This window comes from Pollicipes pollicipes, unplaced genomic scaffold (genome assembly GCF_011947565.3).
Source record: "Pollicipes pollicipes isolate AB1234 unplaced genomic scaffold, Ppol_2.1 Scaffold_3447;HRSCAF=4054_pilon_pilon_pilon, whole genome shotgun sequence".
Taxonomy (NCBI): domain Eukaryota; kingdom Metazoa; phylum Arthropoda; class Thecostraca; order Pollicipedomorpha; family Pollicipedidae; genus Pollicipes; species Pollicipes pollicipes.
Window position 1 is genome coordinate 13,284,894 of NW_023596297.1, and position 20,894 is coordinate 13,305,787.

The following is a 20,894-nucleotide window of genomic DNA, read 5'->3' on the forward strand; positions in this document are numbered from 1 at the left end:
GGGAGCAGGATCTGGTGCTTTGTGAGTAAATTTGTCCCAGTGAACGCGACGCTCGTCGTCGCAGCCTGTCATGGAGTGTCAGGTGCCTGCAGAGACGACGGGAACGCTTAGGGCCCATGGCACAGCCGAGGTTCGAACCGGAGCCCCCACGTGGGAGCCAAATACGTTAACCACTCCGGAAGTTTGTCCCTTGTGAGTGAACTAATGGGAACCCAGCACCAAGACTTGTTGTTTGTGAGAAGCCAATGAAAATAAAAATGAGGCGCTAATAATTGTGAATGGGTCGGTGAAAACCATGAACCAGGGCCAGGTGTTTGTGAAAAAACGGTAATAACCAGGACCATGGCCCGGTGTATGTGAAAAACCGATCTGACCATACACCGGGTATGTTGCGTAAAAACGAGTGGAAGCCAGGAACTAGTACCTCATGCTTGGGAAAGGACCAACGAGGACTAGGAACCGGGGTCCGGCGCCCGTAAAAGAACCAATTGAATCCAAAAACTGGAAGCCGTAGTTGCAAAACAAACTGAGGAATCCAGAAAAATGGCTTCGTTTTTAGGGCAAGTTGAAACCAGCAACCAGCGTTAGAAACCAGAAAGACGTCTGAGTAAGACAGATCCCTGCAGTCATCTGTCATCCACCGTTATTTTGGCCGCACTGTCCGCAGCCTGCCCCCTGTGTGCCGTAGTCTTAACCTGCTTAGGTCGTGCAGCTACCAGTCATTCACCGTTGTTTTGGCCACGCTGTCCACAGCCTGCCCCACTGTGTGCCGGAATCCCAGCGCTGCGACCTGCACCCGCAATGCGGCGACTTCTCGGACGAAGCCTCCTGCACCCCGCTCGACTACCTGATCCGACATGAGCAGGACCGGCTGTGTGACCATGAGGTGGACCTGGCAGACACGTCCGACGAAGAGTTCTGCTGTGAGCCTCCCCCCTCGCGGTCACTGGCGTGACCGCGTGATCCCCGCCGACAGCGCCACGACGGGCCACCGAGCGTGCTGGCGAACACCCTGGGGAAAGTTCCCTCATGTGAAGGTTCCTGGTGGTGGTGGGGTGGAGGGGGTGCCTGCTAGTGGCCTTATAGGTTGTAAAACACCGCCATTGGGTGGCTGGTTTCAGCACGCGCTCGGGTGGGGGTGAACTCGACCCCCCCCCCCGATAGCTTTTCTAGACTAATTTTCGGCCATAGTTTTCGGCCTTTCGGCGGCGCAGCTGCACTTAACTTTACACAGCTTTCAAGAATTGAAAGTCCACCCTGTGCACTTGACGTCTCTAGCCATCTTAGTGTTTGAGATCTCAGGGGGTCAAATTGACCCTTACCCAAACGAAGGATATTAACCGGCCACCCGGGCGCATATGAACTTCGTGGCAATGCGGGCGGTTAAAGTATTGCATATCACCCGGCTGGCGTGTTAGTGTTTTGTGTTACTGGCACACGGGTATCGCTGAGTACTGCTAAGCACCACCACCCCGCAGGTCCCCGGAACCCGGACGACTATTACTGCCGGCACAGCCAGCGGACGATTCCCAGGCGCTGGTGCTGTGATCGCGACATCGACTGTGAATATGGCGAGGACGAGGCGGACTGCGGTGAGACAAATGACTGCGGAGCGGGCTGGCCGTGGTGAGACGTGTGACTGCGGTGAGAGGGCCGGGGGAAGGGCGTGACTGGTGAGAGAACTGACGAGCTGGTGAGAGGAGTGACTGGCGATAAATGTGCAAATGTGGTAAATCATGACCGCAGCTGATGGCGGCTGGGGTCAGACACCTGACCACGTGATTAGTAAAATGCACGATTAGTGACAGGCGGGCCTGCTGACGGGCACGGTGAGTGTGATGAGAGACGATGAGTGTGGTGAGAGGTGTTATTGTGCAAAGGGGTGGACTGTGGCAAGAGGTGCGACTTCATTGGGAGGCGTGATTGTGGTGGAGAATGGTATCTTTGTAACTTTGAAATTTATCTGCATTTCTGAATAAAATATTTTACTGTTCAACACCCAAATGTAAGGATATGAACCACATAACACCAATGCTATAACTGGACCGTTCATTTATCGTGAATGCTCAGCATTTCCAACATCATCACTTATTGTTTGAAAATAATAGCTCTCGCCGGACTTACGTTCGACTGACTGGCAAAGCTAGGCAGCGAGCAGATATTTGTACCCAACAAACGGTCACACCGGCCTTTCACGTGATTTGTTTCGCTCTGCAGTTGCCCTGGTTGGCAGCGACACGGACACGATCGAGCTGGACAGGATGGGCCGGCCACTGAACCGACTGCGCGGGCTGGTGGCCATCAAATCAGAGTGGGTAGCCAGCGCACAGCTACTGCCGACGGAGGCCGTGGAAGGAAACGGCAGAACAGCTCATTGTGAAACGCTGTCTCATTGGAGGTGGCTGTGAACATCAACGGCTAGCGTCTAACGGTTGACAGGAACCGTTAGCAACGGCTGTTTCCGTGTTAACAACGTGTCATATGACATAACGAGAGAGCGCAATAACAGTGGAGTTGCGATTCGCGACTCGCACAGGACTCTTTTCTTAATGACGCCTCTACTTCATCCACATGAAGAACCAAGACCAGATAAGCGCTGCACAAATTTTCTTCCTGCTATGGGGTGACATATTGGTGACGACAAAGGTGATGTCTAATCTCGTAAGTGTAAAGCTGACATCTTTGTTACTTTGCTTGCTTTATTTGTCAACTCTGTTGGCTCAAGTGACGTCGTGTTACTCGATGGCATGCCGCTATTAGGACATGATAATGTTAATTGTCTGTCACATGACATCAGACTATCGTTCATTGTAGAGATGTAGGTTAAGGAAGATATAGGTTTTCACCGCCTTGTTCACCGGTTTTTCAGTGCGCGTTCAATGTATTCTGGGCACGAGTGATTGTTTCTTTCTTAGCCCATTGTAGTCACTGACGCTGTTAACAAGTTATGCCGTTGGTGCATGACACAATTCTTGTTCAACTCGAAGCTTCCACAGCCATTCTTGACAGGTCCATGATAAAGTATTCGTCAGTGCTTTGGATTTCGAACAGCATTCATCGGAAAACAGATTCATGTCCGTCCATACAGCTCAGTTGGTTAAAGCTCCTGCCTTCCAATCCACCTATCCGGGGTGGGGTGGTTTCGGGTCGCCATATGCACTCGCAAGCTGCCCTTGGCTGGGATGGCCTGCAACCGGTGCTGGAGGCTACGCTGAAAGATGACGTCAGAGGGCAGAACGGATCGTGCCGAACATAGTGGCACGTTGGTTAACGTTCGTCCCCAAATTTTACCGCTGACCTGGCATTGCACGATCGATACTAAGATAGCTAGAGACAGTGGTCGCTGGCCAATTCATTGAAAATATGTGTAGTGTCTCGCTCCCTTGTATACCTACCTACCTATCTCGCTCCGCATCTCGCTACCTTGCTGAAAGCAATTCCCCAAGCCTTCCATTCAGGTTAACGCTGCGCTTCTTCCAGCTTCCACTCGGGCGCCGCGTGGTCCCCAATCTGCGCCGATCCTGACAGCTGGATGAGCAAATACTCTGACATCCTCTGCAACTACCTGCACCAGGGGTGAGCTCTCGATCTATCTGCACCAGTGGTGAGCTCGCGATCTACCTGCACCAGGGGTGAGCTCGCGATCTACCTGCACCAGGGGTGAGCTCGCGATCTACCTGCACCAACGGTGAGTTCCGGATCTACCTGCACAAAGGGCGAGCTCGAGATCTACCTGCACCAACGGTGAGCTCTCGATCTACCTGCACCAGGGGTGAGCTCGCGATCTACCTGCATCAACAGTGAGCTCTGGATCCGTGACGCCACCGCCAGACGTACCCTGACAGAGCCGGGAACGTCGGTACATAGCGATCTTGCCCGGACAGAAGGACGTAAGATCAGAAGACAGACAAATGGATATATAATACTGGACAGAGCATCTTCCAGAATAATACCGGACGGAAGATCTTCCAGCAGTGTGTGCCGTGGCAAACGTTGATCAAAGTTGTTTGCAGGTCAAAATTTGCTTTTGCAACAGATGATTCCCTCACGGCACCCAGAAACGGGTGACCAGGTGTGCCAGCCCGTCCGCCACGGCGCAAAAAAATCGCACTTTGACACCCAAATTAGGAATGGAAAACTGAGAAGGCGCGGCACTCCCTGCTATGTAATACCGAGACACTTAACATATGCAAATAGAGAGAGAAACGAAAGTGGTCGGTTTCAAGCATGACAACTGACAAGACTTTAGCATACAAAATCACGTCAAGGTAATGTTATAAACTACGCATGAAGAATGCACTAAATAGCTTTGAGGCAGATCCGGCTTCCGTTCTGATCAAACGCCCGTCGGCACCCCTGTCAACGGATCAAAGCTTGCTTTGCAACGGATCAAAGCAAGCTTGTTGTGCATCGGGGGACGGGGTGTCGATTCGTAATACATTTGATGTTGCGTGTTACACGACATGTCTGTGATACATCAAACACGTATGTCGGTAACCCGTATGTCGGTAAGTTGTCAAGCAACGTCAGCAGTCTAGCTGTGTGTTTGCTGTGGATGGATTCCCACCATGGAACCAATAGCCTCGTGCACGAACAAGAGGTGTATTGTAGAGGAGAGGTGTAGAGGAATATTTCTGACCTAATTTTCTATTACGACCCAATGTCATCTGCGCGAGGGACGTGTATGCGGTGAGGTGCGTCATGTGCTTCCAATGGTGTTGCTCTGTAAATGGCTGTCGTGTGCCGCCTCCAGCACCGGCCGGCGTCCTGACCAGTCTGGCGCCCGTTCTCGGCTCGCCGTAATCCCGGCCGCCGTGTGGCCGCAGGGTGATGCTGAACGAGCGCTTCGTCTCCGCCGATGACGGGGACCGTACGCCCGTGTACCCGCTCGGGGAGGAGCTGTACACCTGCGAGGAGCTCCAGGACGATGGACGGGTGGCGCCCGGCATGACCGTCAAGGAGCATCTGATGCCGCGCACGCTTGACCACCCGTTGGTCCACCTCAACCACTTGCTAAACGGCCAAAAGGCAAGTGGGGTGGAATGGCGATGCCATAGCGGTTGTCATGACTGGTGGTTTGCAACCCTGCTATTAAGTATTCTATTGTCTTTTGGAAGTCAGGAAGGTGTGTTCGTCCTACACCAGATTTGAACCATATTTCCCTTATCTGAAACCAGTTTCTCGGAACGTCAACATCACGTGCTAGAATATTTGTTAAGTAAATTATAATATGAAACATACATTAAACATATCAAGATTTACATGTAGCGTGCTAGAAATAATAGAAATGTACTACCAATAGTTTGCATTGTTCTGAAAAGTGTCCAAAAATTATTTCGAGTTTTATCGTCAATTCCACGCAACTGTTTACGTAATCAAGCGTTGTGGACCGTTCGGCCCATTGCGGGCAGTCCATCCTGAAACAAATATGCAATGGTTTGTACGTCCTACGGCGGCTGTCGATCGTGTGGCTCTCTGTGGCGTCCAGCTGTGTTGCTGTGTTACCAGCTGGCCACTGGCCGTGCCGCCTGCACCGCCGTCGACCTCACCTGCGGCCCGGCGGCGGAGCCGAGCTGCGGTCACCGGCCGGCGCTCAAACAGCTCCGCGACACGCCCGGTCCCACCTCCGGTCAGTGGTGCCACGCCCCCTGGCCAGGCGTCGGTGGTGCCATACTCCCTGGCCGGGCGCCAGCGGTGTAGCACGCTCTCGCCCGGCGTCGGTGGTGCCACACTCCCTGGCCAGGCGTCGATGGTGCCACACTCTCCGGCCAGGCGTCGGTGGTGCCCCACTCCCTGGCCAGGCGTCGGTTGTGCCACACTCCCTGACCCGGCTTCAGTGGTGCCGCACGCCCTGGCCCGGCTTCAGTAGTGCCTCACCTCCTGGCCAGGCGTCTGTGGTACCACACTCCCTGGCCGGGCGCCAGTGGTGCAGCACGCTCTGGCCCGCTGGCGTCATTGGCATAATGTTTGTCGGGTCAATAGTCACCAGTCAAGTAACCAGTGACTTCTTCACATCTTAGCGTTTGCCTCTCATCTAAGGGCCAGGTGGTGACCCCTTTCTGATGTGTGAACCACACGCCTAAAAATGTGCCTCGTGCCCCGACGTGTGCCACTTACGTCAGTGTGAATCTCGCAGATGTTTGGCCCAACAACGCGTTTCACGGTCCCAAAACACGATTTGTGTCCTTTACGCGAAGAGGTACTGTGACTATGTTGCGGCACTGGACCCTGTACCCGAACGTGTGCGCGTCGTACCCCAGCGTGTGCCCGTCAGTCCAATATGCTATCTGCACCCCGCGCCCCAGTTCATGAACCCCGTACCCCAGCGCGTAAGCTCCACACCCCCGTGCGTTGTCCCGCGCCACAGTATGTAACCCTACGCCCCAACGTCTTACTCCGTACCACAGTGCGTGCACCTTACCCAAGCGTTACGCCTCAGTGCCACCCTGCGCCTCAGTGCCACCCTGCGCCCCAGTGCCACCCCGCGCCCCAGTGCGTGACCCCGCGTCCCGGTGCGTGACCCTGCGCCCCAGTGCCACCCCTGCGCCCCAGTGCCACCCCGCGCCCCAGTGCCACCCCGCGCCCCAGTGCCACCCCGCGCCCCAGTGCGTGACCCCGCGTCCCGGTGCGTGACCCCGCGTCCCGGTGCGTGACCCCGCGCCCCAGTGCGTGACCCGCGCCCCAGGTGACCCTGACTGTCGGCAGGCTCCGGGGTATGGCCCATGTACGTCACCGTATACGTGGACGGTGCCGTGGTGACCGGAGCGACTCTCATCAGCCCCAGCTGGGTGATGACGTCATCCGAGGCGGTTGACCTTATCAGGTAACGCAGCCGACACGCGCATTCTTCCCATACCTCGATACAATCATTCCATAAGGCTCATCGCGAGTGATTCATCATAACAAAATACCAAAGCTAGGCCTTACTCGTGTTAATTGTGCAGGATATTCATTTATGGAGGTGTTGTGAACACAAATGCATAATCCCGAACAACTTACGCGACAGCGCTTGAATTGCTTGCTTTTCAGCTTACACACCGAAGTGTTATTGGTATTTGGCGTCACCTGATATGTATGGGTCTCAGGTATACGTTTTGGTAAAACCCAGTGTGCATGGGTCTCAAGCACACGTTTAGCATCACCTGGTGTGGGGGTATCTCGTGTATACGTTTGGCGTCACACGGCGTGATCAAGATCAAACACTTAGACGCTGGCAGATGTGTGACTGGGTCCCATGGTTGGGTCCAGGACACCATTGAGTTCTACCGTGAAATGATCATGGGATCGGATCTTGGGATCTTTTTGGGGTTACAGGCTCACATTTGGACACCAGTAGAGCTATTTTGAACGCGGTGTTTGCCTGTACGTTGTACGTACGTACGTTGGAGTACGTTTTGCCTTAACGTGCTATGCAAAGCCAATGTTTTAAAATGATGCTAGGTGCATAAGCTTTATCTGTGATAAATCTGCGCTAAAGCATACCTGACTGCACAGGGAACAGCCCATTCTGCGCAGCTGTCATCAATGCACCTGCATGTGTAAGGGGTAATGTGTAATGCATCCTCACCTTTCTCAGCCCCTCGTCCGACTACGTCGCCGTGCGGGCGGGCGAGCACCGGCGGCAGCTGTTCGCCACGCCCGCCCACCAGACGGTGCGCGTCGACTTCCGCTCCCGCGACGGTGACGTCACGCTGCTTCACCTGAGCCGGCCGCTGGCGCTGGGCGAGCACGCCTACCCGGCCTGCCTGCCGCCCGAGGACGGGTCAGTGGCGGGTTAGCCCGGCGGGCGGCAGGTTGGGGTTTCGTTCCCGGCGAGGGCCATGTGTCCGGTACAGCTGTTTTTTGCTCCGTGACATATGTTGTTTCCGTAGTATGAGGAACAATGACATACAAGAGATATTATCGCACGCAGTAGGCATATTTTCAGTGTATAGCTACACGCAAGGAACATGAACTTACTGGATCTGCTTATTCCTCGTCGTTTTGCAGTCAAGACGTCTCGATACGCACCTCAAACGACAGGTAACTGCGTTTTCTGTCTGGTAGCCAACATCGCCTGTGCTAGCAGTCTTTGGTGACGGCTCTTCTTGCAGCCATGGCTGAGATATTACGCGCGCCCCAGGGCGACCGACCATAGCCCCTGCGCTGCTCTCCTCCTACACCCTGAGGGCGAAGTGTCGTGTGACTGCCGGCAGGAGCTCTGCTCTGAGGCACGTGGACTACTGCTTCGCTGTCGGCTGGGGTGGTGGCGCGGTGCAGGGTGTGAAGCTCCGCCTCGACCCCGTGTGCCCCGAGGATATGGTCTGCACCCTGCCGGCGCCCACAGCACGCTGCCAGGTGACCCCGGCAGTCGCAGGCTAGGCCTTGTGCCTGATGTCATCTATGGGGTGCTGCCATGTCAAATACTTGATCCATGGTGCTATTTTTGTGACTCAGCTGCATTCTTTTTGGAATAGCCAGCGGCCTCCATCGTTTTATCTCGTATAGCCTCCCCGTGCGATTTTCCATGTGACCGACCGGTGACCTTCCTGTGACCTGCTTGCGACCTCCTCTGTACCTCTGTACCCCTCTATGACGTTGCCTGGAAATCCTTTGGGCGGGAGGGGGGGGGGGGGGGGGCGATGGGTGAGGGCCGGGCCTCCGGCTTTGGAAAACCAGAAAACTAGAGGTGGGTCGGGGATCCAAGGACCCTTTAGAAGAGCCCAATTCGCTTCACGCAGATCAAAGAAAAGTGAGTGGACTGAGTGATAAAAACTCCAAAAGGGTTTTTTTGGCAGAAAAGAAACTTGGACAGTATCAAATTGCTCCTTCCAGATACTCAGTACGCTCCCATTGGGTATCTCCGTGTCTTTCTGGTCGATTGACGGGCGATTTCTGGGCACCAGAAACACACTGGTCGCTTATGGGGGCCACATTACTGCTGAGAGCCCTCTTGCCTTTCAAAGATTTCCCCCTCCAGACCATCAAGGGGATTTTCGGACCACACAGGGACCCTTGGGCCTTCTGTGGTAGCTTCTAGTAATTTGACCGGGGTGTGGTTTTGCAAAGTGAATTGGAAAGGAAGGGGGAGGGGCAGAGCAGGGGAAAACGACGCAACTTGCCTTCAAAATGCCAATCAATGGATCTCCCCGGATTCGACCGACTTTATTCCCAAAGTTAGGAGCTAGGGGAATGAATAGAAAACTACCTTCCCTCCCTGTGTTCGGCATGATGAGTTCAAGTGTTCTGACACCGAGTTATCGATCTTCAATATACCAGGAGACGCGGTTAAACGACGATATAGAACAAAAATCCATTTTATTGTCATATTTTGTGTGTGTGTGTTATTAAATATATACATATATATATATATATATATATATATATATATATATATATAAAATTTTTATTCATATTTGCGTTTGCATTCGATGGCTTAAAAGTAATCTTTATGGCAAAAAGTGGCTAATCTGATCCATGCCAGTCTGAAGCCTCCCTGATAACTTGCCTATCATTCCCCATAGTGTCTCACTCCTCTCACATCCCGCGTGACCCTGACCTCTTGTGTGACTATGACCTCTTATGCGACCTCTTCGAACTCTTCTTCTATGACCTCCTTGACTCTACCGTAACCGTCTGTGCCTTTCCTTACAACCTTTGCCGAGCTCTTATCGGCGGATGCATCCACCTCTGCCGCCCTATCGTTCCCCTGTCTGTCTCGGTGACCTGAACCCAATGTTACATTTCCATGACCACCGCCTTCCGTCCCTTTCCACTTCCAGAGTGCCGGCGACTGGTCGGGAGCGTTGCTGTGCCGGGGGGTCGACTTGCTCTGGCGGGCGGCTGCCGTGTTCCGCGAGCACGGTCCGCACTGCTTCGGCCGGAAGCGCCGGTGGCGCCGCCTGTCGGCCACTCACCTGCGCCGGCGGCTCGACTGCCTCAACATCTCGCTGACGGCGCCGCCGGAGCTGGGCCAGCTGTTCCGGGATGAGCTGCTGGACAGGTGCAGCGGCCTGGCCTGCCGCGGTCAGACGTCTGGGTGACGGGCGCGGGGGGGGGGGGAGGGCGCGGAGGGCGTCTCGCAAGCAAGCCCCTTCTTGCTGTTTTGGGTGGAGATTTTTAGCTCGGTCTCATTTAATTTAAAAAGTTGCTCAAAGAGATCCTGCTGAAAATGTCCAAAACTATTCTGACTAAACCAGAAAACAAGTAATGACTTTTTCTATCCATCATAGTGGAAATTTTTACTATATCTTGACGAAGTCTGTTTGTGCTCTGTTCGTCCTTACATGTACCAGTGTCGTGCTGTATCCTCCTCCATAGTTGCTGATCGGTCCCCTGTTCCCCGATGCACCATCTGTCTCGTCATTCCTGCCCTGTGTTGTCTTATTTTGTCTATCTTATTTTGTCAATCTTATCTATCTTGTCTTGCCTTGTGCCATCGGCAGCTGTACCCCATCAGTGGCGATCGCCGAACCTCCGTGCTCGGGTCACCGGTGCACCTTGGGGCAGTGCATCCACCCAACCAAGGTCAGAGTGCGGCGAAGGTGGCGCATTCGACACCGGGGCCGAGCTGGGATCGGCACACGCCTCCAATGTGGGCGCGTTGCACGTTCAAAGACGTTCGCGACTAGACGCTATCTGAAACCACACGCATTTTGTAAACATTTTCGGGCCTCACACAGCGGTTGCAATGGATTGCGGGGCGGGCAGGCGAGGAAGAAGTGTGCGGGGTCCTGTCCCTGTCTCTGTTAGGCAAATATTCCTCTGGTCGACTCTGAGCCCATTGCCGACACAGTACCCTGGTGGCTATGTAGGCCCCTGGCCAACACAGGGGTTCATTATTGCTTCAGTGGCCCCAACCAATGCAGATCGCGAGCCCAGCTTCGTCCCTGCTTGGGAAGTGGGCCCCCGGGGCTCAGACTGATACGCAGCAGACTGTTCGGTGTTGGCGGCCTCTGGCCGAAATAGAGGCCCGCGTTGTCCCGGGGGCGGGGGGGGGGGGGGGGTTAGTCGGTATAAGAGGCCATGTGACTAATTTTGAGATCTCAGGCACGTGCCCCGGTGACCCCTGCTTACGCCACTGACGCGGTCACGTGACGCCCGGTGCCGTCTTGACGGCTGACTGCGTAGGCGGAAACAGCGGCTGGGCGATGCCTGACGGCCAGCCGACGCCTAGCCGCTGGGAAACGGGCTGCACCCAGCACATTTAACAACATACCAAAGAACAACGAAAACAACGGCGATAACGAAACCAGCACGCAGGGTTTTACCTCGGCCTGTCTCTCTGTTTCCATGGGTGTGATCGAATATTCGCGTATGTCAATTGCACTGTGTACGGCGGACGGCTGTGAGCTTTGCCATTGGTTTGAACCGGTATGCCTTTTGAATTGGCCTCGTCCAGAAGCTGATTCGAACAAGTCACCTACAATTTAAGTGGCGATGTTTACGTCCCCAGGTTTGCAAATCAGTCCACCGTTCACACATTCGGCTTGACATGCTGTCAAGTCAGAATGCCTGACAAAACATGAGCCCGACAGTACGTGACGTACGTGACGTACAGTACCAACAGTGACCAACGTGACCAACAGTACGTGACGTGACGTGTGGTGACGTGAAGTGGCGTGACGTGTGGTGACATGACATGACATTGAGTGACGTGACGTGTATTGACGTGACGTGACGTGTAGTCAAGTGACGTGACATGACGTGCGGGGATGTGACGTGATGTGTGGCGGCGTGACGTGACGTGTGGTGACGCGACGTGTTGTGACGTGACGTGTAGTGACATGACGTGACGTATAATGACATGACGTGATGTGTAGTGAAGTCACGTGACGTGTGATGACGTGACGTGACGTGACATGACGCAGCCAACTGGTTGCTTAAAGCTAACCGCATTGCGTAGAGCACATTGCGAGTGCATTGAATGCACACACGGCTGCACACATGACCTTGGCCCCACTTCTGCTGCGTCCGACCCAGCGTTTAAGATCTTCCCATCCGGTCTGAATCTTTTGAGGACGTGCCGATAATATGCTGAATCCGGTGGGCCATAAGCCTGAACCCCTAACCACATGACTTGTGAAGAGCTGTAGCGTATACCTGACCACAAAACAGTAGCTTTGTGGGTGTGTAAGCGTGGCACAATAATAAGCAAACACACTGCGATCAACCCGTCTCCCTTGTGCAGGCTTGCAATAACTCTTCCAGGCTACGTAGCGTTGGTGCGCATGTGCCCCGTTGTGCAGTACGCGAAGCTTGATAATGATCCCATGCGCACGTGCAGGTGTGTAACGGCGCGCCCGACTGCGACGATGGCTCGGACGAGGTGGACTGTGATTTCAACGTCACATCTTGCATCACTCCCAGCGGCCAGTGTGGTTAGTATTACTCTCCAGCGGAACCGCACCAACGTCCAGTGGTTATCGTAATTGGATCGTCCATAAATATGGCAGGGAGGTGGTTTTTGGTAGAGTTTGCTGGCAAAACGCGTCCAGGCGGCCGGTTAAACGCGCCACGCTCGGGTAAGAGGTCAGTTTTACCAGCCAATATCTGGAACACTAAGATTGCGAGACACATAACGTACAGAGCAGGCAGGAATTTAGATAAACTCACTTGTGCCAAATTTTAAGCTTTCTAGGTCATTACGTTTGGTTCAAATAATGTCCAACAAGGTTGGACTATGCGGTATGCTTCCCAAGGCAAAATACTGATTTATGTCATTCTGAGTCGGCAACCTCCCCTGGCCTTCATTTTATGAACTTAAAGTAATCATCTTTTGAAGTAGTTGAGATCCAGGATGCAAAATGGACATCAAAATAGCCTGAAGCCAAGTTTTCCAGTAATGAAGCGGTTCATCCCGTACAACCGCAGTTTAGACCACCATGGTCATGCAGACGGTAAATTCTACTGAGGACCATTGCCAGCTGGTACGTATCAGAGCTACCAATTAAATTGTTTTAACCGCACATTGCGGGCCTGCAGCCATAAAAGTGGCACCTTCACTGGTATGAATGACAACACAAATGAACAAATGACGTCAATACATGTTTGCATGCATTTTTTTCTCTACACGGTGTTCATTATTACACATCATTGACAAACCTCATTCGGTAACGTCTCGGGGAAAAGGATCCCTGTCTACCTCTCAGGCCACACGGCGTGCAAGGAGCTTGACATACAGTGGCGTGCTGTAACGCCGTTTTTCAGCATCTTTCTGTGACTGCTGTAACATGTCACACTATTCAGTGAACTTCTATGGCCTATTGTGACCTTGGCGGGACGATGACCGTCGCCGTGGCGCGGCAGACTGCGCGGATGGCCAGATCATGTGCGCGGAGAGCGGCACCTGCCGACCTTACCGCGCCTACTGCGACGGCCGCGCCGGCTGCCTCAACGGCGCCGATGAGCCCGACATCTGCACCTGCCGCGGCTTCCTCCGGTGAGAGGTGTCTCCATCTCCGGTCTTTCCTCATCCCCTTTCCCTTGCCTTCACTTTTGGTAGTTCTGTGCCCTTCAGACAGTTTGAATATGTGAATGAGATTGGTTTGGTTCACTATTGCTGACTTGCTGGATTCGATTCCGCAATCCGATTAATCTGTGAACAAGAAGATGGGATTCCGAATCACGTAATACCATGATTTTCAGTCCGCGTTTGGCTGGATGCTGACAAGAGCGCCGGAAGTATTTCGAAATTTAACAAGTACCAGATACTGCTCTAGTTTTCATTAAATAGCTTACCGAGTTCTTAGTCATTATGGTCGTCTTCTAAGTGGTCCCATTGAGCATGTGTACCTTGAGCCCATGCAGGGGCGTCACTTTTGTAGAATCAGTTGAAGGAACTCGCCCATCAAGGTTGACCAGCTTCCTCCCAGACCTGATTTCTCCCCCAATTCTGGCCACCTCAAGCTACTTTCCCGGTGCCAAGGATTATTATATTTTAATTTGCCAATACAAGACTGTCTTACGGAAAAATGTTGGTGGAATTCACGGAAAGTATCTAAGTAAGACGGTCCGATATAGTCACCGGAAATAGGTCCCGTGTGTCGTTCATAGAAGATGGTCCGAGGCGTAAAAACACAGTTGTATGTAGGATGGCTGGTAAGATCACGTAACGCTATTTAGGTCAATATAAATGGATTTCACTGACTGAAATGTGTCTGAGCTTTTTGATATATATATATATATATATATATATATATATGATATCGGTTTTCAGTTGCTATACAAGTGAAAATACATGCATTTTATAATTTATTCTACATGTACTTCAGCTATTTCGCTTGAGCGACAGTCGGCAGCGTGAAGCTTAATATTGAGTAACTGTCCGCGCGCCAAGATGCCATCGAATCCCAAACAACTATGTATGTGCTTCATTGGCTCTGTATTTGTGAAACCGCGTTCGCACCATGTAGCACTACTATTATTCAACTATTGTTTGCAAATCACTTCCCTATTCTCTGCTTCAGTATAGCACGTAATAACTATTTCGATGCATACAAGACCTGAAGTCAACTAACTCTGAGCTTTGGCTTATGTTGTGATTGGATCCACCTCTGCGGTGAAGCATTATGCTATATCTTCCGTTCAATATGGAGATGAATGAAAAACAGTCGCTTAACACACACTTGATGCATTTCAATGTATGTGACCTTGGTCTGCCTTTCCCCCACTAAAATTGACCTGGCGCGCGTATTTCCAGTGCGCGTGTAATAGATCACCGAGCACGCAGTGTCGTGACGACAGTCAAAAAGCAGATGCAGGTTTTGAAAAAAAATCTATGCAACTATGCGTGAACATGTGAACGCAATTAGCTCTCTGGAGGTGTGCAGCGCCACCTTTTTACCAGGCTGGCGGCGCCGGAGCTCATCTGCGACCAGAATGTCGACTGCATAACGGGCGATGACGAGTTTGGCTGTAGATACGAAACGGACAGATTCCGCTGCTACCGGTATGTGGCGTCGGTCGGTCTGATGCGACCATCTGCCCGCCGCCCCTCCCCCCCCCCCCCCCTCCATCCTGACTGTCGTCTCTGAATGGGAACACTGAATGATGGGACACTGCAGTGACACCGTTAGCCGGGTTTTGTTGTCTTGAAATGTGCTTGACCGGAATATTTACTCCCCACCTGTCTTTGTGAATTCATGTTTTGTATTAATGATTACCTTCTCGTCGTGTTGCATGTATGCACTGCCGAGGTGCTTAATTTGCGCAAACTTGGCTTTGTGCCCTTCGTTCTTATCGGATGCAGAATATCGTGAGTCACATCTCAGCCACCAACGGCCTCCCGGCTAGTGCGGAGCGCGGAGTCTCTTCTGCCCACCGCTCCCGCCGGCCACGTGCCCCGCCTCGGGCGCCTGTGGTATCACTCGCCCCGGGTTGTGCACCTTTGTGACGTCATGTCTCGTCTGTCGCGTGCCTGCTGCCCGGCTTCACGGTTCGCGACCTGCGCCCTAGTGATGTCATGTATCGTCTTTTACGCGCTGGCCGTTCGGCCCTTCGCGCGACGTCTCCGCCCATCGGGCCTGACGTCATCGGCCGCGCCCGCAGGAACCCCGAAGTCAGCCTGATCCCGCGCTCGGAGGTGTGTGACGTCAGCTACCAGTGCGCCGGCGGAGAGGACGAGGAGCACTGCGTATGCCTGCTGATACAGCTGCCCGCCAGCGTGCCCGATCACCAGGGCAGGCCGAGCTTCAACGTCAGCGAGACCCTGCTGGGGTCAGTTGCTTCGCGCGGAGAAGCGGCGCTAGTGGCGTCGACGTCGTGCAGGCGCAGTTGTTGAAGTCACGGGGAATCTGAGCGCGTTTGGCGGCTACGTGCAGGATCCGATCACACTTCCCACGTTTTATCGTGAGGTAAAGCGCTGCCAATGGCATGGTGTAATTAAATCATACGTAGCAAATGATCGATCCCGGTTGTGGCAAGCGATAAACGAAAGGAATGTATCATTGATGGCTCAAGCAATGTGTTTACAATGAATCATGTTGCACACACATTCAGAGCGCTCTGTGAAAACATATCAGAAATCTGGAGATATATTCCTTTCTCCGACCACACCTTGACCACATTTATGACGCCTTCATTTCTGTTCAATCTATCATCCTGATACGTTCCTTGTCATCCGTATCTCTAAATGGCTTCGGGTGAAAAGGCACTTCGTCCCGCTCCCGTGTGTGACAGTGCTCTTCACAGTGCGACTGTGCTCTACGACGAATGAACCTACGCTCAGTGCAGCAGGACTCGTTCCCACTCGTTCTTGGTATAGCCTGCCGCACCAAAGCTCACTCAGGAAATGTTTTCCGTATTTGGTGTGTGTACCACAGGTAAGCAGCCTTTGTGGGTGCACAGATATTCTATGAACACTTAAACTCCAGCGAGGTCTTTTCTCGAAAAATATTGGCCATGCGCGACCGGCTTATTATCCCGCATCGGAGCCTCAGGCTCTTTTCCGTCAGGTCCCGTTCAAACAAAAACATAGGTTAGCATGGAACCCACCCTCCAGCTGCTTAAATTCCAATCTAGTGGCATTCTTCAAGCTCACCGCAAACAGCACATGGCACGCATTGCTGTCTGTAACCCGAATCATTTTCAGGCCGGGGCTGCTGTCCCCGCTCTTGCATTCCAGCCCCAGCATAAGGCCAACAGCATTTGCACGAATGATCGCGCATACATGCCTCCAGTACGACTGCATGACGCTTGACACTTTTTTTTGCAATCACGCGTGTGACACTTTTGACATGTCATTTTCATTGGTGTTATTTAAACTGTCGTCGGACTGGGGCTTCGAATGACATCAAAATACGCCAACCTCACTTTCAGTCCGGACACTATAGCACTATCAAGTGCCTATCCACCATTGGCGCACGTCTAGTGGTGGTTAGTTGCAGTGGATGCTTCATGCGAGCATCCACTGCAAGCACTGGCCACTGCACTGCTCAGCACAGCGGTGGTTTGGCCGTATTCTGGTCGGTGGTGTCGCCCACGTGTGGCCTGAGTGGTGCGGGTCTCTGCGCAGCTCAGCCCCGCCTGTCTGCCCCCGCAGGTCTCCTCGCTGCGACTCCGAGGGTTTCCTGGTGGTGCGTATGCACGGCCGCTGGATGGCCGTCCCGGAGCGGGTGTGGAGAGAGGAGCGCTCGCGCCAGGTCTGCGCCAAGCTCGGCTATCGCCAGGTCAGTTGCCAGACGGATCACCAGGTCAGTCACCAGGCGGATCACCAGGTCAGTTGCCAGGCGGATCACCAGGTCAGACAGGTTCGTATCAAGTCAACTCCCATACATTTATTTCTTACTCTTTTTCGTAAATTCATTGCCGTTGGAGTGCATAACTGTGATTTTCCGCTCGGAACCTCACATCGCCTTTGCTTTCAGGTGGAGTTCACAGATATGCGAGAAATCCCAGGCAGTGAAAAGTCGGCGGTTTACATATCGTGCGAGTAATGTATCGCGGGCGAAAATTGCGCTGCGCATCGACGTGGTCAGCTGAGATTGGTTGACTTGACACAAACTATTTTCAAGCATTCGTGCAGACAACGTTGCTGGATTAACCTGAAGCACATTGTTACGGTGACATGAGAAGTAGACCCGTTTGTCTTCATGTTTTGTCCTCGCTGTGAGCGTAAAGCACTGACGCTCGGCCGAAACAGGTGAAAACCCTGCCCGCGTGCCTCCTTGCCGACTGAAATTGTTAAATCCATTACGATATGCATACCTACCTATGCGAGCTACGATGTGACACCTCAATGGAAGAGCGAGGCTTCAGTTCATCACACGCTGTGGCAATTGTCGGCTGTCGGGGCTGTTATCCAGTTCGTGGAGTTGCTCGTGCTTCCGATTTATGAGACGAACATAGGTTGCTGTGTTTGTCCAACCGGATCACCAAGTTGTGTTGAATTGCTGGCCAAATTGTTTCGCTGGTGTATAACGATCCGGTCACATGCATGGGGAATGTGTTGCCTTTTGTGTGGATGTATACGCATGTTGATAATCGCAAATATCCTCTAGTATTTGTTTCGTGTCGAGAAAGTTTGGTGCTGTTCTGGAACAGCGCGTGATTAGCTCCAGTCACACCACGAGAACTTTATCATTGGCGCACATAGCGCTCTGTTAGCTCACTTCGTGATTCTCACGCGGCATAGTGATGACGGCCTCATCTTGTTGACCTGGCCGTTTAAGTGAGCTATACGGCATTGGCGTCACATCTGCAATACACAAAGACGTGCAGTTGCATTCCGGTTGCTCATTCTGCGATGGGACGTGATTGCCGTGCCGAGTGATGTCTGCTAAGAACGGCAAAAGAGATTGTGATTTCAGACTGGTTCAGAGCTGTGTACTTTCATTTGATACGCAGCACTCATTAAGCTATTTTGGCAGCAACAAACACGCAGTTGTGCGCGTTCCCCGGGATTGATTTATTACTACACGTCAGCGCGGCAGTGGTGTTTACGATACGTTTTTGCAGGCTTGAGTGTTGACGCAATTACTCGTTGGCCCAATTTGCGTCTGAGCTTTTGTGGACTGGGACAGGGGTGCGAGAGGGAGAAGGTTTGGGTCAGCGCGGTTCATTGGAGATCCCGCTTATGTAGAATATATTAAGATAACAGGTACATCCAAGGAATGCATTACGCTTGCATCCTTTACAAACCGGACTAGCGTTTCACATTCTTGACTAATTTGTCCGCAAATGGTTGGCAACAAAATTTGGCCTATGCGAAATAAGTCACGCGCCGAGCACTAGTCTGCATGGAAGTGTGGCAGCAGCGGCACCAATTACCAATATTTAAAACTAGCGAATTTTGACACTTTCTATTGGAAACATTCTTCCGTGATAATGGCTGCGTGAGATTTTCTCAGTATTCCCAACAAGTCAGCGTGACTAAGGTCATACTGACGACTTCGGTCCCTCGTAGAGCGCAACGGTGGACGGAAGCTGTGCGTGCGTGGCGGCGCTTGCCTTTGTCCCTTGGATGTGGCTGGCCGCAGGTGGGTTTGAGACAGTCAGTTATCAGTTGATTTGCTCTCCTGGGACCCTGAATGGAGCTACGTAGTGTTCCAGCTTTCGGTCGTTCGGTGTCGTTTTTTTGCTTTCGATTTCGGTCCTTCGGTCGTTTCGGTTTTCATGCGTATTACATACATACATACACACACACACACGCACACACACACACACACACACACACACACACATATATATATATATATATATATATATATATATATATATATGTATATATTACTGAAAAAGTGTATTTTGTGGCTTCGTAACCCCATTAACCAAGTTCAACCTGACATAGAAGGTGTCTGATTGACCACAGGCGGTCAGAATGGACATTACTGGATTTTTTTGTTGCATCCGCTTTTCTTACTCTGGCTTGCTCGAGTTAGGCCCTAATGGCTATGGGTGTCTAACGACTCTATCGCCAATGATCCGGTGAAAATGGCTCCCGTCCGTCAGGGTCTGAAACTTTCCACATGGACCAAAAACGCTCCCTCCAATGGAAATAAAGCAAAACGAATATTTTGCCTGATCAATTTGGCATCTTCAGTCGTCCAATTTAACATAGAAATGAGCAGCCTGCCTGACATTAACCGGGGCTGTCTATTGATCAACAAATCTTGCAACGCGAAAGGTTTGAGCTTTGAATTTCATGGTGTAACACGGTTATAAGATTATGGCTGTGGGAAATGAAATGCGGGCACCCCCATCAATATTTGTGTACCGTGGTGCAATATCGGAAAGCCAATACGCCGAATGTGTGCTGTGGCGTGACGCACAAATTTCACGCCGAGTTCGTGACGACGTATGCATGTTCCCTTTGTTTTGTACAAAGTAAGCCTACCATGTGAGACGATAACTTTTTTATTTGTTCGTCAAATTTGACCCCCAAATGGCCTTGGCATGCCGGCCCAGCGTTGTCCGCGTTTGCCTCTTAGTGTTAAGTCAGCACAGCTCTAATCTGCAGGTGCTGTGCGGGAGGGGCGGCCGATGTTCACACGCGCTAGTTCCCACAATATAAAATCACGCGCTGAGAAAGAAAACACGTGAATCGGTACTCAATATGCTTTTATTGCGGCGGGAACGAGGAAAGTCAACACATTGAGCGTATAAGGCGACGTTGAACACACATTTCAAACCCCGTTCTGGCAAGGTGGTGCCTTTGACTGTGCTGATAGCTCCACCCTGTGGCACCCAATTACGTTGAATTATACGGGGACCTGAGTGACGTGTAAACGTGCTTTGTTGAGGCGCACAACCAGACTGAGCCAGTGCAAATACCAGTCACATCCGCCCATATACGTACTGTTGAGCACGGCGTGCCATATTTTGCGAAGAGGCCTGAGCAGAAGCATATGCGCGTATGAACACCAACGTGCAGGCCCGTATATCACACACCGGTCGGTATAGGCGCATGAGTTGAATGATAGAGGACCAGGGGGCTAGGCTGCCACCTGTAAAAGCTTGTCACTGACGCTATCGCGACGTATGGAAAAATTCAACCTTGAAGGGAGCCTTACACATTTGTATAGGGTTTTGGACTGAAAAACTATCATGAGGACCCTTCGGTGCTGTTCACAATCCTGCCCTTCTTAAGACTTAAACCCGCCTGGTTTCTGGACTACATGCCCGCGAAAATCGGGAAGGGTGTATCAGGGAGAGTATTTCAAAGTCACCTTGGCATCCATGAGGTCATTATAACGTCATTTCAATCCTGCCATTCTATACGTCATGCGGCGAATACGTCAAGGTCAATAAAAATATAATGTTCGTGGCATTTGTATCTGGCGTTCGTGAGCCCTCTCTCTCTCTCTCCCTCTCAAATTTTTGAGGTTTGAAGTCACCTGGTTACCGTGGTGCGGCTGCAGTGTTCATGAGACGGTAATTAATAATACTATTAAGAGGTGCTCTGGTGCGCCATTAGC

General features: G+C 52.1%; 1 protein-coding gene across 1 annotated transcript; it reads left to right on the top strand.

Moving 5' to 3' along the window:
* Positions 1-295: 295 nt before the first annotated feature.
* LOC119092148 (serine protease nudel) lies at positions 296-18,062 on the top strand. The gene is made up of 18 exons (XM_037215123.1): positions 296-327; positions 754-923; positions 1,479-1,592; positions 2,218-2,311; positions 3,529-3,576; positions 4,827-5,028; positions 5,509-5,629; positions 6,706-6,823; positions 7,577-7,762; positions 8,196-8,337; positions 9,762-9,982; positions 10,425-10,506; positions 12,266-12,359; positions 13,288-13,420; positions 14,828-14,929; positions 15,529-15,696; positions 17,021-17,147; positions 17,346-18,062. The coding sequence occupies exons 1-18, from the start codon at positions 296-298 to the stop codon at positions 17,412-17,414; spliced, it is 2,223 nt and encodes a 740-aa protein (XP_037071018.1). The 3' UTR covers positions 17,415-18,062.
* Positions 18,063-20,894: the final 2,832 nt, after the last annotated feature.